The sequence below is a fragment of the Diplotaxodon limnothrissa genome, linkage group LG16, assembly GCF_057381915.1.
Source record: "Diplotaxodon limnothrissa isolate DT_005_m linkage group LG16, D_limnothrissa_male_GT1.1, whole genome shotgun sequence".
Classification (NCBI taxonomy): Eukaryota; Metazoa; Chordata; class Actinopteri; order Cichliformes; family Cichlidae; genus Diplotaxodon; species Diplotaxodon limnothrissa.
In genome coordinates, this window is record NC_140611.1 from 36,518,664 (window position 1) to 36,534,993 (window position 16,330).

A 16,330-nucleotide genomic window follows, 5' to 3' on the forward strand; every position below is an offset into this window, starting at 1 on the left:
CGCCACGAGAGCCACAAAATAGAGAATATTCACCAGACCCAAGATCATGACACTTACAATCTTTATTTTTGGATATGCATATTATCTACCATCACACAAAATTTGAAAAGGATATCTTGGAAAGCTTTGGACGCTAAACAGACTAACAAACGTGACTGATTACATACTCCCTGCGTTCAGTGGGGAGAATAGGGACTCTATACCCCCAGCTGGTCATCTGGGAATCTGCCTGAAGAGATTTATTCTTTTCACAATCACACTTTCACACTGAAATGATGTCAAATCAACCATGTATTAGTTTGAAGATATTTATTTGCCATGAATATGAATTGAAAATGAATGTCCCTTTTAGTTTCAGCTCAAAAACAACAACTGGGAACAGCTTCCCTGCTCAATAATTAATGTAAAACAGAAAAACATCAAACTATTAGCCAAGACAAAGTCTTCATCCACTATAGATCTCTGGTAGTCTGAAGACAGTTCTACTAAAAATATTCTGCCACCTGTTGTAACAAATTTACCAACTACAATTGAGATTTTTTTTAAATAATACATAAATACAAAAAAAAATAATCTTTCTTTAAAGTGTTTATGTCAAACCTCTGATTAACTACTTAGCTCAGAACTGTAGTCCCTCATAAAGAGAGTGACGGCGTACTGAGATGTTATTTTGAATGGTCTGAGAAGATTAGCTTTAAAAGGAATGACATCCTATTGAGTCAGTAACTGAGGCCAAAGAACTTGGCTTGTGCCCTTCTTGGATGCAGTTTTACTTCCAATGAGCTGCAGAACAGCTCAGCTGCCTCGATGTAAAATCTGCTTAGTGGGACTTCGTGCATTTCAGTGTTTATCGAAGTCTGTAATCCTTCCTCACCATGCACTCACTCATCTACATTGCTGTAACAAACATTTGGCTTTTACCTGATTTGCCCCAATATATATACATAAAAACTGTCAATAAATCTATTTACAATATAACACTAAAGATGAACTTTGGTTCAGATGAAATAACCAAAATATAGGCGTTGCTTTGCTTGCACAAACCTTTTTTTCATTGTTATTAAGGGTCTTTTTGTTACCAAAAAAAAAAAAAAAAAGCACACACACACACACAAATAAATCTTGGTTTGCTGTGTTTCGGATGAGTAAGGAGTATGAACGTCTGTCATTTTCTCTGCAGCGGTTGCAGCAGCAGCTTTTCAAGCTGAAGTTTCTCTCAGTTGTACATGTTACACTCACTTCTTCAGCCCGGGTAGAGTGAGCTCATACCTTCAGAGAAAAGAAATATCACGTTTATGTGATTATAAGTATAAAATAAAAATTAGCAAAGGTTATCTTCTATTGTTTTAATTCCCTTCTGCCATCAGGCAGATAGGCTCTATGCCCTCCACAATTACACTCATCTGGGAATTTGTACAAAAACTGTTTATGCTACATTGCTATAAAACTTCCATAACGGCAGCAATAGTCCAGGAAGTTATATAAAAAAAAGAAACAGGAAAAAAGTGCCCCACAGCAAAGGGGCAATCAGAGCGACACATCAGGAATTACTAACATTTTGTTTGTAGCTAGTGTCACATAAACCATGCAAAAAGAAAAGTGTCCCCTTACCACGCTGTGATGCCTTTGACTAGATCCATTTCTGATAGATCTATTATTATCTGTGGACAGAAGCAAAAGTGTCATTAATTATCTGGAACAGGCTGCAAAAGAGTGACAGCCAAAGACAGTTTGACATGAAAGGGATCAATAAAAAAGAAAACTGTTATGAGCCCGTTTGGAAAATGAAAGGTTGCATATTTGTTCGACAAATCACCGTGCACCGAGCAGTTTCACTAACAACCTTTTACCCCACAGCTGTAAAAGGCTTTCTGGGGTCTTGTTGTCAGGCAGACACCAGTGGCGATGTAGGAATTTCAAGTTGATACTACATCTCCTCAAAATCGTGTATGAATTTTGAATCTTAGTGACCTCAACCTCAATGTGCATTTCAAAAGTCAAGTTTTTTGAGAATCTTGTTAATGTGATAACTCAAGAAGGAAGTTACCTAGGAATTTCAAATTTATACCATAGGTTCATCTACTAGGTGGCCAAGAGTGGCACTGGACGGCTGCAAGTAGTTTTAAAGCTTAGGTCAGGAACAGAAATATAGAAAGGGAAGTAAGTTTCACACAAAGAAATAAAGTCTGAATTTTTTTTATGGTAGTTTCATTTTAAAGACATAATATTTATCAAAAATCCAGAAAAAAAATCATAAAAGTTATAAACTGATTTGCATGTCATTGACTGAAATAAGTATTTGCCTAAAACCAAGCCATTATTCTGGCTGCTACAAATTTACTGTGATTACAGTTAATCAATCAAGATACTACTGATGTCAATTCATTATATTTATAAAGCACACCTGTCTACAGGATCAGTTTCCTCCATGTTTACAAGGAAGGAAATGCTGAGTATGACGGAGCTGGAGACATAATACTTTGAGACTTTTTTCCCTTGTTTTTGCCAAGGGTACAGGACTATCTCAGCACATTAAGGGGTCGATGAACAGGGCCATAAAAGAACCTCCTTCCTTCAGACAGAACACTGAAGGTGGGTCGTGGATAGGTCTTCCAAAATGACAGTGACCTAAAACATACCACCAACATGTAAATCATTTATCACTTTGATGTAATGCTTTCTTTTCTGGACTTTCGGTTCATATTCTGTGTTTCTGCATCAATATTAGAGTGTGTTCATTTCTTTCTAAGTTAGCAAAATTGCAAATTCAGCAGGGGCTCTAATGCTTTCCTCCCCATTGTACATAGTTACATATTTTATTATTTATATTTTCAGGGAATCACTACCACATGAGTAGCTCATCTGATCTATAAGTATAATTACCCACCGAGCCAATGTCCTTTCTCTCTCTGGAAACCAACATCTTGTTATTTTTCACAGATACATCCAACTTCCTAGTTTGTGCTTGCTCGAGTAAGACGTCAAACTCAACCCTGTGATGAAAGCAGGTTGGGACAAAAAGGAAACCATGTCAATGGCTGAGCTTTAAAGATACACAATCTGCAAACTATAAATTATCAATTCTTCCTATTTGAAAAAATTAGTACAAGATGGTTAATGAATCAGGTAAGCGTACTTTTCATTGAAGACAGGATTAGTTGTCCTCTTCTTGACATGCGTCTTCTTACGATGCTTCCAGGTTTGGTCGGGGAGGAGATACAGGCGGACGTAAGAGTCTGTGCCATTCTCGCTGCAGGGGAATAGGTTCCTGTGTGGTACAGACCACGGTATTTAAGTTTTGAATATTTAATTACATTTTTTACTGCCTTAAATACTATTGAAGACAGATTTTTGGGACATACCTGCAACTGTTAACAACGACAACAAGCTTATGTCTCAGGGTTGCGTAGCGTATAACCAGCTCAATCTCTCCAAACGAACCCTGATGATTCCTAATGGCCCTAAAGAGAAACAAATATGCAAAGGTCACTTTTATTTCTACTCTTTCAAAAATGCAGCAACTGCCTCAGTTCACCATATTTCTAAAAAGGTTAGATGTCGACATTAACAGAACATGCAGAGAACAAAGTCTCACTCGGGATAGGTGGCTCCATCTGACAGGTCGAATCGTGATGAAGCAATAGAGTTCTCCGATAGCAGGCTGTGAGAGTCGAACCGACGCAAGTTTGCTGATGACGATGATTCCTTCCTGTTTTCAGGCGCCTGGAAGGAGCCACGGCGTTGAGCTAAATAACCTTCATTTGGTGAAGTTGGCACTTGTTTCGGAGTAGAGACAACAGGAATTTCTTTGGAGGAAACTGCGTTAGAAGAGGATGGAGCGTTGGAGGGATTGGAGACTGAGGTATTCCCTGCTTGTTTGGTCTGTTGCTGTTTGACTTCTGAAGGAGGATTGACGATAGGCTTGGGTGGAGGCTCTTCCAATTTAAGAATCTGTGTGAGTTGAAGACATGAGCAGTGCTACTGTGGCTAAAACCATCACTTATGAGAGAGGTGGAAAACACAATGGGGAAACCAACAGAGATAATTTGCTTTGGGTGTATGTTTGCATGCCCACCCTCAGAGTGGCCTTCAGTTTGATCTGGCTGGTTGCTCCAGAGCGCTCCAGCAGGAAGCGCTGGTCTAGAGTCAGGTTGGAGGTGTTGAGGAGGCGACTGAGGGGCAAGTTGAGAACACCGAGTGGATTCTTCTTCTCAGGCTCTTTGACCTGAACCACACATGAACAAAGAAAATATGAAAAATACAAATTACATTAACCTCATGAGGAGATCAGACAGATTGAAAGAATCTAGTTTCAGAATATGATTTAGAATTATAAGGTAGTTGTGGAAAAATAATGATTGAAGAATATGGTAAAAACAATTAGAAACCTTTACTTCTGTTAAAAAATGTTTAAAAAAAAAAAGTAAAAAAATAGCTTTGTTGCTTTTTTTGCCAGAGAGAGAAAACAAACCTGAATAGAGAGCTGCTGCGCTTTGACGTTACGCACAAAGAAGGTGAAGCCCTCCTCCCACACCGGGTCTTTGGAAGCATACACAACCTGGGAAACAGTGAATCGAGTAGTAAAAAAAAAAGTTTTAAGACAGTTACTGTGCTACTTGTTTGCAATGGAAATATTTTTACAACACAGACTTTATATATATTACTGATCAAAGGTCAAAGTGCTTCTAGAACAAAAATAGTCAAACATTTTTAATTTTAGGCCACTTTAGAGAAAATAATGCTTAGAGTTGCTGGTGGGCTTTAGTTTTTTTCCCCATGCTAAGTCAGTCCTAAAACTAAAAGTTCTGATTTAACTAGAAATGACTAAAGTGTGTTTTAACACCTGAACTTTGGCAAAAAAAAACAAGCCCAAATGCTGTAGTACTTCATTCAGGTTTAATTATGTTGGGCTTAAAGTGAATTTATTAAATGCCCTCTTACACAACTAATATTTTCTTTTAAAATATGCTGTTGACAGTACTGTGACTCGTAGGATCTGGAGCAGTGAAATACAGATAATCTCTGTTCTCTGTTCTTCTTCTCACGGAAATAACAAATAAGTTTGGTTGTTGAGACATCCACAGACAGACACGTTTCTGTCACAAGTGGGATTTTTGTGTGTATGTGAGAATTTACTTGAAATATACCTGCTATGCTTTCTAACATGTTTCATAATAAAGCTCCTCAATGTAGACCATTCTCTGGTTTAAAAAAATAATCTGCTACATTATGAACAAAGGGGAAATATTATCACACAAAGTGTTCTCAAACATAACTACTGTATATAAACAAAATTGAAAGTGGATAAACGGTAGCAAATCAGCAAGTCTAACCATCTGGATTCATCACATATGAACAAGAATATAAAGAACAGAAACATTTAAAGGAGAAAATGACGTATCAGCATGTTTAAGTGAGAGCAATACCTTGCTTTTCTTAACATCCTTGTCAATGGAAAATTCAACAAAGGAGTTGGGGGAGGCGACTCTCTTTGTGAGCTGAAAATAAAGCAAATCAGTGAGACAGTGAGAGTATCAGTTTTCTAATTACTGACTTCTATGTCAACGCTAATACCAGAATGACCAACTTGCAGTTGTAAACCTCTAATAAAAGTACATCTTTTCGTGTGAAATTTTGTCATAATTACGGTATGACCTTGAAAAGAAAAGCGTCTGGACTTCTTTAGGTGGCTTGAAGACATTTCACCTCCCATCCAAGAAGCTTCTTCAGTTCTAGGGTAAAATAGTGGAGAGTCCCAGATTTAAACCCAGTGGGACTCTCCACCATTTGACCCTAGAACTGAAGAAGCTTCTCGGATGAGAGGTGAAACGTCTTCAAGCAACCTAAAGAAGTCCAGACACTTTTCTTTTCAAGCTCCTTAGACTACGATGACCTGGATGACTGAGAACCTTCACAGACATACGGTATGTATTCTTCAGCTGTGGCCAAACCTGTGCTTGTGAGCTTAAGTCAGTGTTTACCTTTGATTTCATCCTTTTTACACATGCCATCCATTTGCAAAACCACAGTGAACGACAAATGTCTATGAAGGAGCACATACATACATACATACATACATACATACATACATACATACATACATACATACATACATACATACATACATACATACATACATACATACATACATACATACATACATACATACATACATACATACATACATACATACATACATACATACATACATACATACATACATACATACATACATACATACATACATACATACATACATACATACATACATACATACATACATACATACATACATACATACATACATACATACATACATACATACATACATACATACATACATACATACATACATACATACATACATACATACATACATACATACATACATACATACATACATACATACATACATACATACATACATACATACATACATACATACATACATACATACATACATACATACATACATACATACATACATACATACATACATACATACATACATACATACATACATACATACATACATACATACATACATACATACATACATACATACATACATACATACATACATACATACATACATACATACATACATACATACATACATACATACATACATACATACATACATACATACATACATACATACATACATACATACATACATACATACATACATACATACATACATACATACATACATACATACATACATACATACATACATACATACATACATACATACATACATACATACATACATACATACATACATACATACATACATACATACATACATACATACATACATACATACATACATACATACATACATACATACATACATACATACATACATACATACATACATACATACATACATACATACATACATACATACATACATACATACATACATACATACATACATACATACATACATACATACATACATACATACATACATACATACATACATACATACATACATACATACATACATACATACATACATACATACATACATACATACATACTAAGAATAACTAAGTAATTGTGTAAACTGTGAAAAAAGAAAACAAAAAAATCCTGCCCCAAGTGGAGTTTAAGTATCTCAGGGTCTTGTTCCCGGGTGATGGGAGTAGGGAGCGGGAGATCGACAGGCAGATTGGTGTTGCGGATGCTGTTGTGGTGAAGAGAGAGCTGTCTGTAAAAGCAAAGCTCACAATTTACCGGTCGATCTATGAGGTTGTGGGTAGTGACAGAAAGAACGAGATCGCGGATACAAGCAGCAGAAATGAGCTTCCTATGAAGGGTGGCTGGCCTCTCCCTCAGAGATAGGGTGAGACCTTCAGCCATCTGGGAGGAGCTCAGAGTAGAGTAGCTGCTCCTCCACCTCGAAAGGAGCCACTTGAGGTGGTTTGGGCATCTAACAAGGATGCCTCCCAGAGAGGGAGGTCTGGGCTTCTCTACTTAGACTGCTGTCCCCGCGACTCGGCCCCGGATAAGTGGAAGAAGATGGATGGATGATGAAAAACAAAACAAAAAAATCCACATAAGATCTAGATAATAATAGCTACAAGGTGAACATCACCTTCTGGGATTCCTCTACTGTATTTAACATGAGCAGCTTCTACTGAGACAGAAGCCACAGGAAATCTCACTAAACACAGCGTTTATCTCATGGATCACTGCATACCTGACAGGCAGGCTGCAGTATGTGACACCTGGTGGCAGTCTGCCTTTGTCATTGAAATTCTATGTGGGTTCTACAAACGTTGGGTGTTTGTCAACAAGCAGACTGGAATCTTATGAATTCAACCCAGTATTAAATGCAAACACACCACAGAAACTGGGACGTGTGGGAAACAGAAGTGTAAGCTGAGATTCATTAGAGGCACGGGGACACACACACGCGCACACACACACAAAACAATGGCCAACCCTCCTTTTTTGCATTTCAGGATAATGAAACCTTAACTTAAGACACTCAGTGTTCTCTCACACTTTACTTTTCACACACTTTTGACTGCTTTTTCATCCTATGACCAGCAGAGGACAGTCAGAGGCAATGAAATTATGCCACCTTGCACAAAGTGGAAGCTTAAACGCTCTGAGTAAAAACGTTTTCTTAAATAATTCCCACACTTTCCTATAATTGCCCAAAATATCAGATGGATGGGATTCATATTTATTCATAAAGTCTAAGAAAAATGTGAATATTGTTACCTTAGAAACATCATTCTACAACTAGTTTAAAATTGTAGTAGTTTTGAGTTTTTCTCAGCACAGTCCTGACGAGTTGTGCGAGTGTGAGAAACTTAACCTGGAAAAGCCTCACGTGATATGAAAACTAGCTGACAATAACACACCCATACAAAATGACAGGCATGCACCAGACAAACTGGAAGAACCAGCTTTCAGACACAACCACACCTAGAACTACAAGAGAAAGCTAATCTGACCGAGACATCAAGATACGAAAGCGCTATCAACTGCACAGTGTTAAAATGAAACAGAAGCCGAGTTTTATTGGACAGTCAAAGAAAACAACCATCTGCGTATGTGAACGACAGACTTTGAGGCAAACATCTTCTCGATTTATCATTAAGAAGGAAAAAAAATATGTAATGTGTTTTGGTTTTTTTTGAACAAGCAAAATGAAATGTTGAAAATGCAGAAATGACGCCAATTTTATTAACTGGCATCAGTTATGCAACGACGCTCTCGTCTTACCCGTTCTTCTTTGGGGTTCTTCCCATGTTTATGACGGTCTGCAGCCTCACGGCCATCTTTCTATACAGACGTGGAAGAATATGGCTGAGCACACTTGAATCAATGCCTTACAACAACAGCAATATTTCCCATTAGAAGATACTTACTGGTAGATCAGTGGCATTGTCCAGATACACTGCAAGCATAGCACAGGCAAGGTTGTCGGTGGACTGGAAGAAAGTGTTGGAGAGGGGAAAATAATGGGATTTATGGAGCAGCTGAGCGCAGTGCACATCCCGCCGCAGCTTTTAGTTCAAAGTAAAATGTATGAACGCGAGACTGAAGAAACACTGGGCTGCTGTACCTCCTTCATCAGGCTGGTGTCAGTCTGAAGGGAAAACCACTGGAGCTTAAGATGAACTTCACCGTGCTGTATATCCTCCAGAGCAAACCACTGGGAGAATAAGAGGATGTTTCAAAAGCTTTAATGTAAATACAAAACTATAGAAAATAGTAACACATACAAGAGCATTTGATAAGACATGTTGTGTTATAGAGATTACTGAGCTTATTCAGGATAAAAGAGCGCACCTGATCCATTTGTTTTCCCTTCTTCACTTCTCCCAAATCGAGGTTATATCTAAATAGATGTAAAATAAAAACATAATGTCAACAATGCGTCAGAACTGCGTGTTTATATCACTTTCATAGCTACAAATCCACTGATGTCAATGACTCTGGGAAGGACTAATACAAGATGATTGATGCTATCCACAGATTCTGTCCAATACGATTTTCTGACCATAAAAAAAGACCTCAACAGTTTCAAACTGTTGCCTGGTTCTTAAAATGCACTGAGGCAGACGTGGCTCTGCACCAGTACAATCTGAGGCAATGTCCCCCTTTGCCCGGCTGGCGGGATGACAACAACAACCTATCAGCCTTTTACTGATATCAGCAGAGGGCTAAGAACCAAAGAAATCATAGGTAACACAAAATGGCAGAAGTATGCTAAATACCTTCCAAGAAAATCATCTTTGTCTGTGTCCTCATCATAGAGCTCTAATTCCAGCTCTTGGCCCGGCGCTTCATGGACAACAAACTGCATAAAAAAAACAAAGATATCTCAAAATGTCTTTCAAGTTTAATGAGTCTGACTTCTTAGAATATTATGGGTAAGGTTTTTAGTAGATTACTTATAGAAAATGGGATATTAGATACTAATAAATTGTAGTCTTCAAATAATGAGTTATTTGTTTTTTACAAGCAAAAACAAGCATCTCTGTCTTCAATAGCATGATGCAGACGAGATTACAGTGTAAGAAAAACGTCTGTGTTAGGATGATCGCATCAAATCTGCGCAGGCCATCTGCTCAACCATCTCCGAGTTACGTACAAATTTTACAAATTTTAACATATACAATGATTCTTGAAAGATTTTAGCTTTGCATATCAGATACTTTTCAATATATATTTTTGGGAAAATGGTCTGTTGAGCCACTGTCAGGCCTTTTTGTGTACAATCTGAGGCAATGTTTGAACATGAATATTTCAAAGACTGTTAAAGATAAAAGCCTAAAATGTTATCTTGTCTGTCCTGCGTAGGTGTGGCAGAGGAGACAGGTGCGTGCTGTGACTGACGACTGTCGCTCTCTCTATATATCTGGGGATGGTGGAGATGGTGGGGATGGTGGGGATGTGAGTGTGCAGTGAAGGAGCTGAGGAAGGAGCGGCCTCCTGATGCAAGCGTGCCTCCATATATAATAAAACATCAGCACAGCAAAGACCTTTGTGTGCGTCGGGTCCTTACCACAAACTGAAGAGAAAATACTTTTGATAAATATCTGCAGTTAAAATATGTTTTAAAATCAATTTTGAAAAAAATACTGTTGAAAATGATTTGATGTGTGAAGCAAAACTTTCACAGCTTTCATTATATAAGTTCAAAATGTTTTAGGCAGATCAGAGACGGTTGTGCAGAAATCGTTCTAAAAACTAGCTGATTCGACCTGAAATCAATTTTGTCTGAGAATTAAAAGAGGGACAAAAACAGCAGAATCAAATAGTAATCCCATTACTGAAATCAAAGTGCGTGTCACTGAAGTGTGTTTGTGTTAGCCTACCTCATACACTTCATTCCATTTTGGGTGCAAATTCTCTTTGATGGTCTTGCTTTTGAAATTTGTGTTGCCCACTCTGAGTGTGGCATAGGGGTCTGATTTGCCTTTCACTAAACCCATCATGTATGTATCCTTAGCCACCAGATCTCTTGCCTCCAGCAAGTGGACCCTCACCACCCCCTAGGAAGAAAAAGCACATGATTCATATTAATGATAGAATCTTTGTATAATTAACAAGTAAAAATAGGTTAAAAGAGCAAAAAGTATACATATACAATGTATGTTGTCTTAAAATTCACTGTGCTTACTCAAAAAAATCCAAGTAGCTGCTGGTTATAAGGTGAAGCTAAATGTGTGAATTGGAAATGTGATGGTACTTACACGAGGAAGTGGAAACCTCATTTGGTCCATTTTGACCTGGTCTATGAGGGGAATACACATGCGGTTGGGCAACACCATGAGAGAAGCGATGATGTCTACGATAGTCTCCTCTGACAGTGAACTGTAAGGCAAAAGATGGAGTGAGACAAATAAATATCAAAAAGTCTGGATGACCCTAAAGAGACAACAAGAGAATGATTCAATTTAAAAGCACCGCTGGGATTTTCTTACCCAAAAGCAGGGCTGTCCAGAACATTTGTCATGCCAGTCCAGTTTATTTCCAGTGTCTGAAAAAAAATCAATTGGAGATCAATTGGAGATTTAAGCAATGTTAATCACATAACGGATTAAAATCTATGGCTACTTACAGGGCGGCGAATGAAGAAAAAAGTGACTCCTCCCACCAGAGGTGCTTGACCAATAAGAGGCTCTAAAACAACTCTCATCATCCCATGGAGCTGGAAGATTTAAAGAAAGTTTTAGAAGAACAGTAAGAACATGACGCAGATAGAAAGAGAGAAGACAGAAAAATGAGATGCTCACTTTAAGTCCTTTCACACCAGCTGTGATTGCTGAGTTCACCTGAGCATCGATGTCCACATCACCAGAATAACTGCAGAGTGAACTGAGCTGGTCAGACATAAATGATAGCAAGAGAAAACAACATGCAGACTACTTGGAATTTACATTTTAAAAATGTATTTGACCGACCTTAAGTTCATGTCCAGAATCACTTCCCTATGTTCCACTTCATGTGTGTAGGCTCTTATTCCAGTGATCTTGAGAGGCTGAAAATAAAGAAGCATTTAAAGAAACTCACTCAGTCACAAAACTCATTGCATATTAAAGTGGACTTGAAGCAGTACAAAAAGGAATGGTGCATAAATCACAGCAACTCACTACGTGTCCAAAATGGATCTTGGTAAAAGTAAATGCTTTGAGTGCAGTACTGCAGGTCCTGACAGACTTCTGGATGTTTTCTCTTAATAACTTCTCCATGTAGATCCCAAAGAAGGGCCACGCCTGCTCCAACACCTGAACACATAACAAAAAACACCATGTGGAAACACCTTGATCAAACAGTAAATGGAATCGTACTTACAGTGTACTTTTAAATTAGGTGAACTCGAAAAGGCATATAGTATTAAACTTTTGTTTATCATTTCAAAGTCACAGCCAATTAATACGATTTCTTTTAACAGTAATTAAATGAAAGATCGTCACTCATTCAGTCTGCTTTCAGCTAATTTATCAATGAACCCCCCCAGAGTGTTGATGGGACACATACTTGGTGTCATACCTCATAAAGCTCAGATGAGGTGGAGTAAGTGAACTTCAGTACTATACCTTGTTAAGCCACTGAGCCTTCTCCACATCAGTGAAATTCACCTTTAGGAAAAAATAGATTAAAGTTAGAAGTGGTTTTGTAAACATAATCTCCGTTGAAACTGTCTGCACAACATGCTGACATGAAGAGTGCAGAAGATGAATTACTTATTAATTATACAATACAATTATAGAATTAGTCATGCAAATATAATTCATTTAAAATGAACTCATCCAACTGCTTTAAAAGGAGAATTCGGGTGTGCTGTATTTAAAATATGTCTTGCATGAACTGAGACTTTGATTTAATTGTCATCAGGGGCTCTGTCATCAGCAAGTTTCATGGTCATGGACACACGAACAGATAAGCCTGTCAGACACGAACTACAGCCATCAGTAAAATCTGACCTGGTTTCACAGCCACTGTGCGTGCTGAACTCCTGTAACATTAGAAGAAACCTATTTCATTGTCTGTCCTAACCCTTGTTGCGTGCCATGAGTCACTCTTTTGGGTGAGTGTGGTGCAATAAAAAATGGACCAGCCTGAGTGTGTCTTGTTATGCAAAACAGTGCAAGAGAGAACGATACTATTTCCTACAGTTTTAAACAAATAAATGACATGGTAGCTTTTTCTACCATGACTGGAGAGCTGCTGACCTGAAAGGCTTTGCTGCCAGGCTGCTGAAGTGCTCTAAAGCAAAACAGACGCAGAGCGACAGTTTCTTACTGTACACATATTTACACATAACCTACCCAAGATGCCATTTGTAGGGAACCTTTCAGCTCGGTGTTGATCGTGTGCTTTTCATTGTCCACAAAGTCAATAGCCGATCCGATCCGGGCGTCCTTCCACTGGCGATTTTTCTTCCACCAAGTAAGCACAAACATGCACAGCAGCACCCAGCTAATGCTGAGGCCCAGGTAACCCGTCAGGTATACGGGGTAGAAGATGAACACGGCTCTCCCGCAGTAAATCAGAAACTCCATTAACATGCGATTGACAGCCGAGGAGCTCAGTTTCTCAGTGCTCATCGACGGGCTCTCCCCGAGCCCCGCTCCCTGCACCGGGCCGGTGGTACTCCCCGGTCCGGGAGATGCCATTGGGTCGTTGTACGGCTGACGACTCGGGTCGGGAAGTCCAGAAAACCTGTGTAGGCGCAGCGCCCGAACAAGATGCTGTTTTGCGTATTTCGTTTTACAGAGCAGCTAAACCAGTCCGCCGCACTCTCCCTGCAACCATGACAGTCCTACAAACTTCCGCGTTCGAAACTTCCCATGGCAGGTAGACACACCTGCGCCCATGGGTGGGGAATACAGTCAGCTTAATTAAAAAAAATAAAAATAAAACGCCACCCAAACAATAACTGTGGAGCCATATATTCTATTTTTGACTTTACTTGATGGCCACAGCCATTTTCATCCTTTTAGCAAAACCCACTTCCATCTGTTCTGCCAAATTTGACCTCTGTTCCTTTCACCTACATCTCCACTGAAGGCTGTTCCAATCATCACTTTCTCCCCCTGAAGACACACTGACAACACTTAGCATCAACCCTTTGATTTCCAGCCTGAAACCCATGATTCTGTCTGACAATTAAAAAAACTAAAACTAAAACTCCACCCTAACAATAAACAAGAAAAAAAAACATAAGCGTGGCTTTTGCGCACGCGCGCACACATAAAGAAAAATCATTTTCAAATGGCGTGCACTCTTTCAGTCTTTGGCGAACAGCGCAGCAGAAATCCAGATATAATAGTGCGGTGACTCACTGTGTGCTGCAGACAGCGCCAGAGTGCAGGCGACACCAGAGACTCTGATTTAAGTTGGCCTTGGAGGAATGTCGCCACCTTCTGGAGGGAGCAGAGCACCCGTTCGTTATTTCACTGATCATAAGAACCTCATTTACCTCAGAACAGCGAAACTGCTTAACACCTGCCAAACCGATGGTCTCTGTTTTTCGACCGTTTCAACTTCTCCCTCTCTTTCCACCCAGGTCATAAAAACGCTAAAGCTGATGCTCTTTCCCGGAAATTTGCTCCAGACACAGACCAGACCGTACATGCTGCAGTGCTGCCCGCGGCTTGTCAAGTGGCGTTTCTGTCGTGGGGAATTGAAGAGACCATCCGACAGGCCCTCCAGGATGAACCTGACCCAGGAACAGGGCCTGCTGGATGTCAGTACGTTCCTTCGGCTGCTCGTGCTACAGTGATCAGGTGGTGATCTCCTGTCACCCTGGAACTGCCCGTACCACTGCCGTGATCAAGCGCCACTTTTGGTGGGAGTCCCTGGAGCGTGATGTTCAAGAGTATGTGGCTGCCTGCGGACCCTGCGCCCGGAGTAAGACCCGCACCCAGCGACCATCTGGACTGCGGCAACCACTGTTCATACCCTCTTGGCCCTGGTCTCACATTGCACTGGATTTTGTCACCAGACTTCCAAACTCCTCAGGTAAAACGGTGGTGCTTTCTAACATCAACAGATTCTCTAAAGCTGCCCACTTCATTGCCCTGAAGAAACTCCCCACTGCCGCGGAAAACTGCCAAGTTGATGGTCGACTACGTCTTCAAGCTCCTTCTTATGTAAGAAATATAAAATGTAATTAGGTATATGTATTGTATAACAAAAAAATTTAATTTAAAGTGGATAAACAAAAACTCATTTCATAACGTTTATAAGATTTTAACTGCTTACCAGTACAAGTAGGTTAGTGCTGTGTGCTCTTATTACTTTCAATTTTCCCCCTATAAATGATGTTGGCTTAGATTGGGCAGGACTCTTGAGCAGTGCTGTTCGAGGAGGGGGAAACAAACTTCGCTACAGAACTGGGAGGCCGTTTGGAGAGGTCAGCATCCTGTTTTCATCCTGTCGCTTTCTCCTTCACCTCAATGCTTTCTTCTGAAAGAAGGCGACTGAGTCATAGTCAAGTTTAGGCAATTTTTAAGTAATTTAATGGCACATTTCAGTGGTGTAGATTTTAAATATCTACACCACTGAAATGTGGTGTAGATATTTCAGTGGTGCAAACTTTTCCTTTTCAGGCAGGAAAAGTTTGCACTTTTCCTGCCTGAAATGTCAGCCAGGAAAAGTGCAAACTGTTTTGATAACACAGGGTCATTGTTCCTGTTATGTAAAAAGTGTTGCTCAATTTGTATATTGATAAAAGTGATAATTCCCTTTAGCATTTATTATATCCTTTATAATCTCTATTCCTGTTCTTCTTCCTGGTTTCATAATATTTAGTTATTATCTTTTTTGATCCCTGTGTTTTCTCAGTCAGATCTGTGTTCTGTCTCCATGTGTATCTTGTATCTTCTTTCACTGTGTCAAGTCTGCACAGGGCTTGCAAAATCGCTAGCCCGACGTCCCGGGGCTAGCGATTTTTCCAGTCGGGCTACCAAAATCTTTCTCTGCCCTGCCCGTCGGGCTATCGTAGAAAGGAAAAGTATGTCAATGCTTTTGCATTCTTTAGGAAATGTAGCTGGGTAATTATGTCATTGGCATCGGTGAGCCACTGTCAATATGTGACATATTGCAATTGAATTTGCGCTTGTTTTTTGCTTTCACTTTGCAATCGCGTGAACTGTGTATAGAGAGCGACAGCACTGATCTGTGAGTGATGAAAATTTGTGCACCAATTCCTCTGACATCGTCTTATTAATCGTTAGCTTACTATGCAAACATGACAAGTGAAATCTCCCGCAGCAAGCTTAAACATGTGAGAGGTTGATCGCGCAGAGAATCGCTGACAACGTGAGTGAGTGTGTAAAAGCAGCAG

General features: G+C 39.5%; 1 protein-coding gene across 1 annotated transcript; it reads right to left on the minus strand.

The window, feature by feature from the left end:
• Positions 1–1,235: 1,235 nt before the first annotated feature.
• Positions 1,236–13,655, minus strand: LOC146616606 (extended synaptotagmin-3-like). The gene is made up of 23 exons (XM_085375059.1): positions 13,308–13,655; positions 12,576–12,617; positions 12,129–12,263; positions 11,940–12,016; positions 11,772–11,841; positions 11,597–11,686; positions 11,460–11,515; positions 11,229–11,349; positions 10,851–11,027; positions 9,747–9,829; positions 9,319–9,367; positions 9,092–9,181; positions 8,895–8,957; positions 8,749–8,808; positions 5,427–5,498; positions 4,472–4,558; positions 4,076–4,225; positions 3,596–3,951; positions 3,363–3,461; positions 3,137–3,268; positions 2,888–2,993; positions 1,612–1,661; positions 1,236–1,269 (listed from the first exon to the last, which is right to left on the minus strand). The coding sequence occupies exons 1-23, from the start codon at positions 13,653–13,655 to the stop codon at positions 1,236–1,238; spliced, it is 2,547 nt and encodes an 848-aa protein (XP_085231185.1).
• Positions 13,656–16,330: the final 2,675 nt, after the last annotated feature.

What these genes read in the sequence shown, in the direction of transcription:
- LOC146616606 (XM_085375059.1), bottom strand. Translation starts at nt 13,655, where the DNA reads ATGGCATCTCCCGGACCGGGGAGTACCACCGGCCCGGTGCAGGGAGCG. An exon ending in CTGGTGTGAAAGGACTTAAA is followed by an intron (nt 11,687 to 11,771) that starts GTGAGCATCTCA and finishes TAAATCTTCCAG; the next exon opens with CTCCATGGGATGATGAGAGT. An exon ending in CTGGACAGCCCTGCTTTTGG is followed by an intron (nt 11,350 to 11,459) that starts GTAAGAAAATCC and finishes TTTGCCTTACAG; the next exon opens with TTCACTGTCAGAGGAGACTA.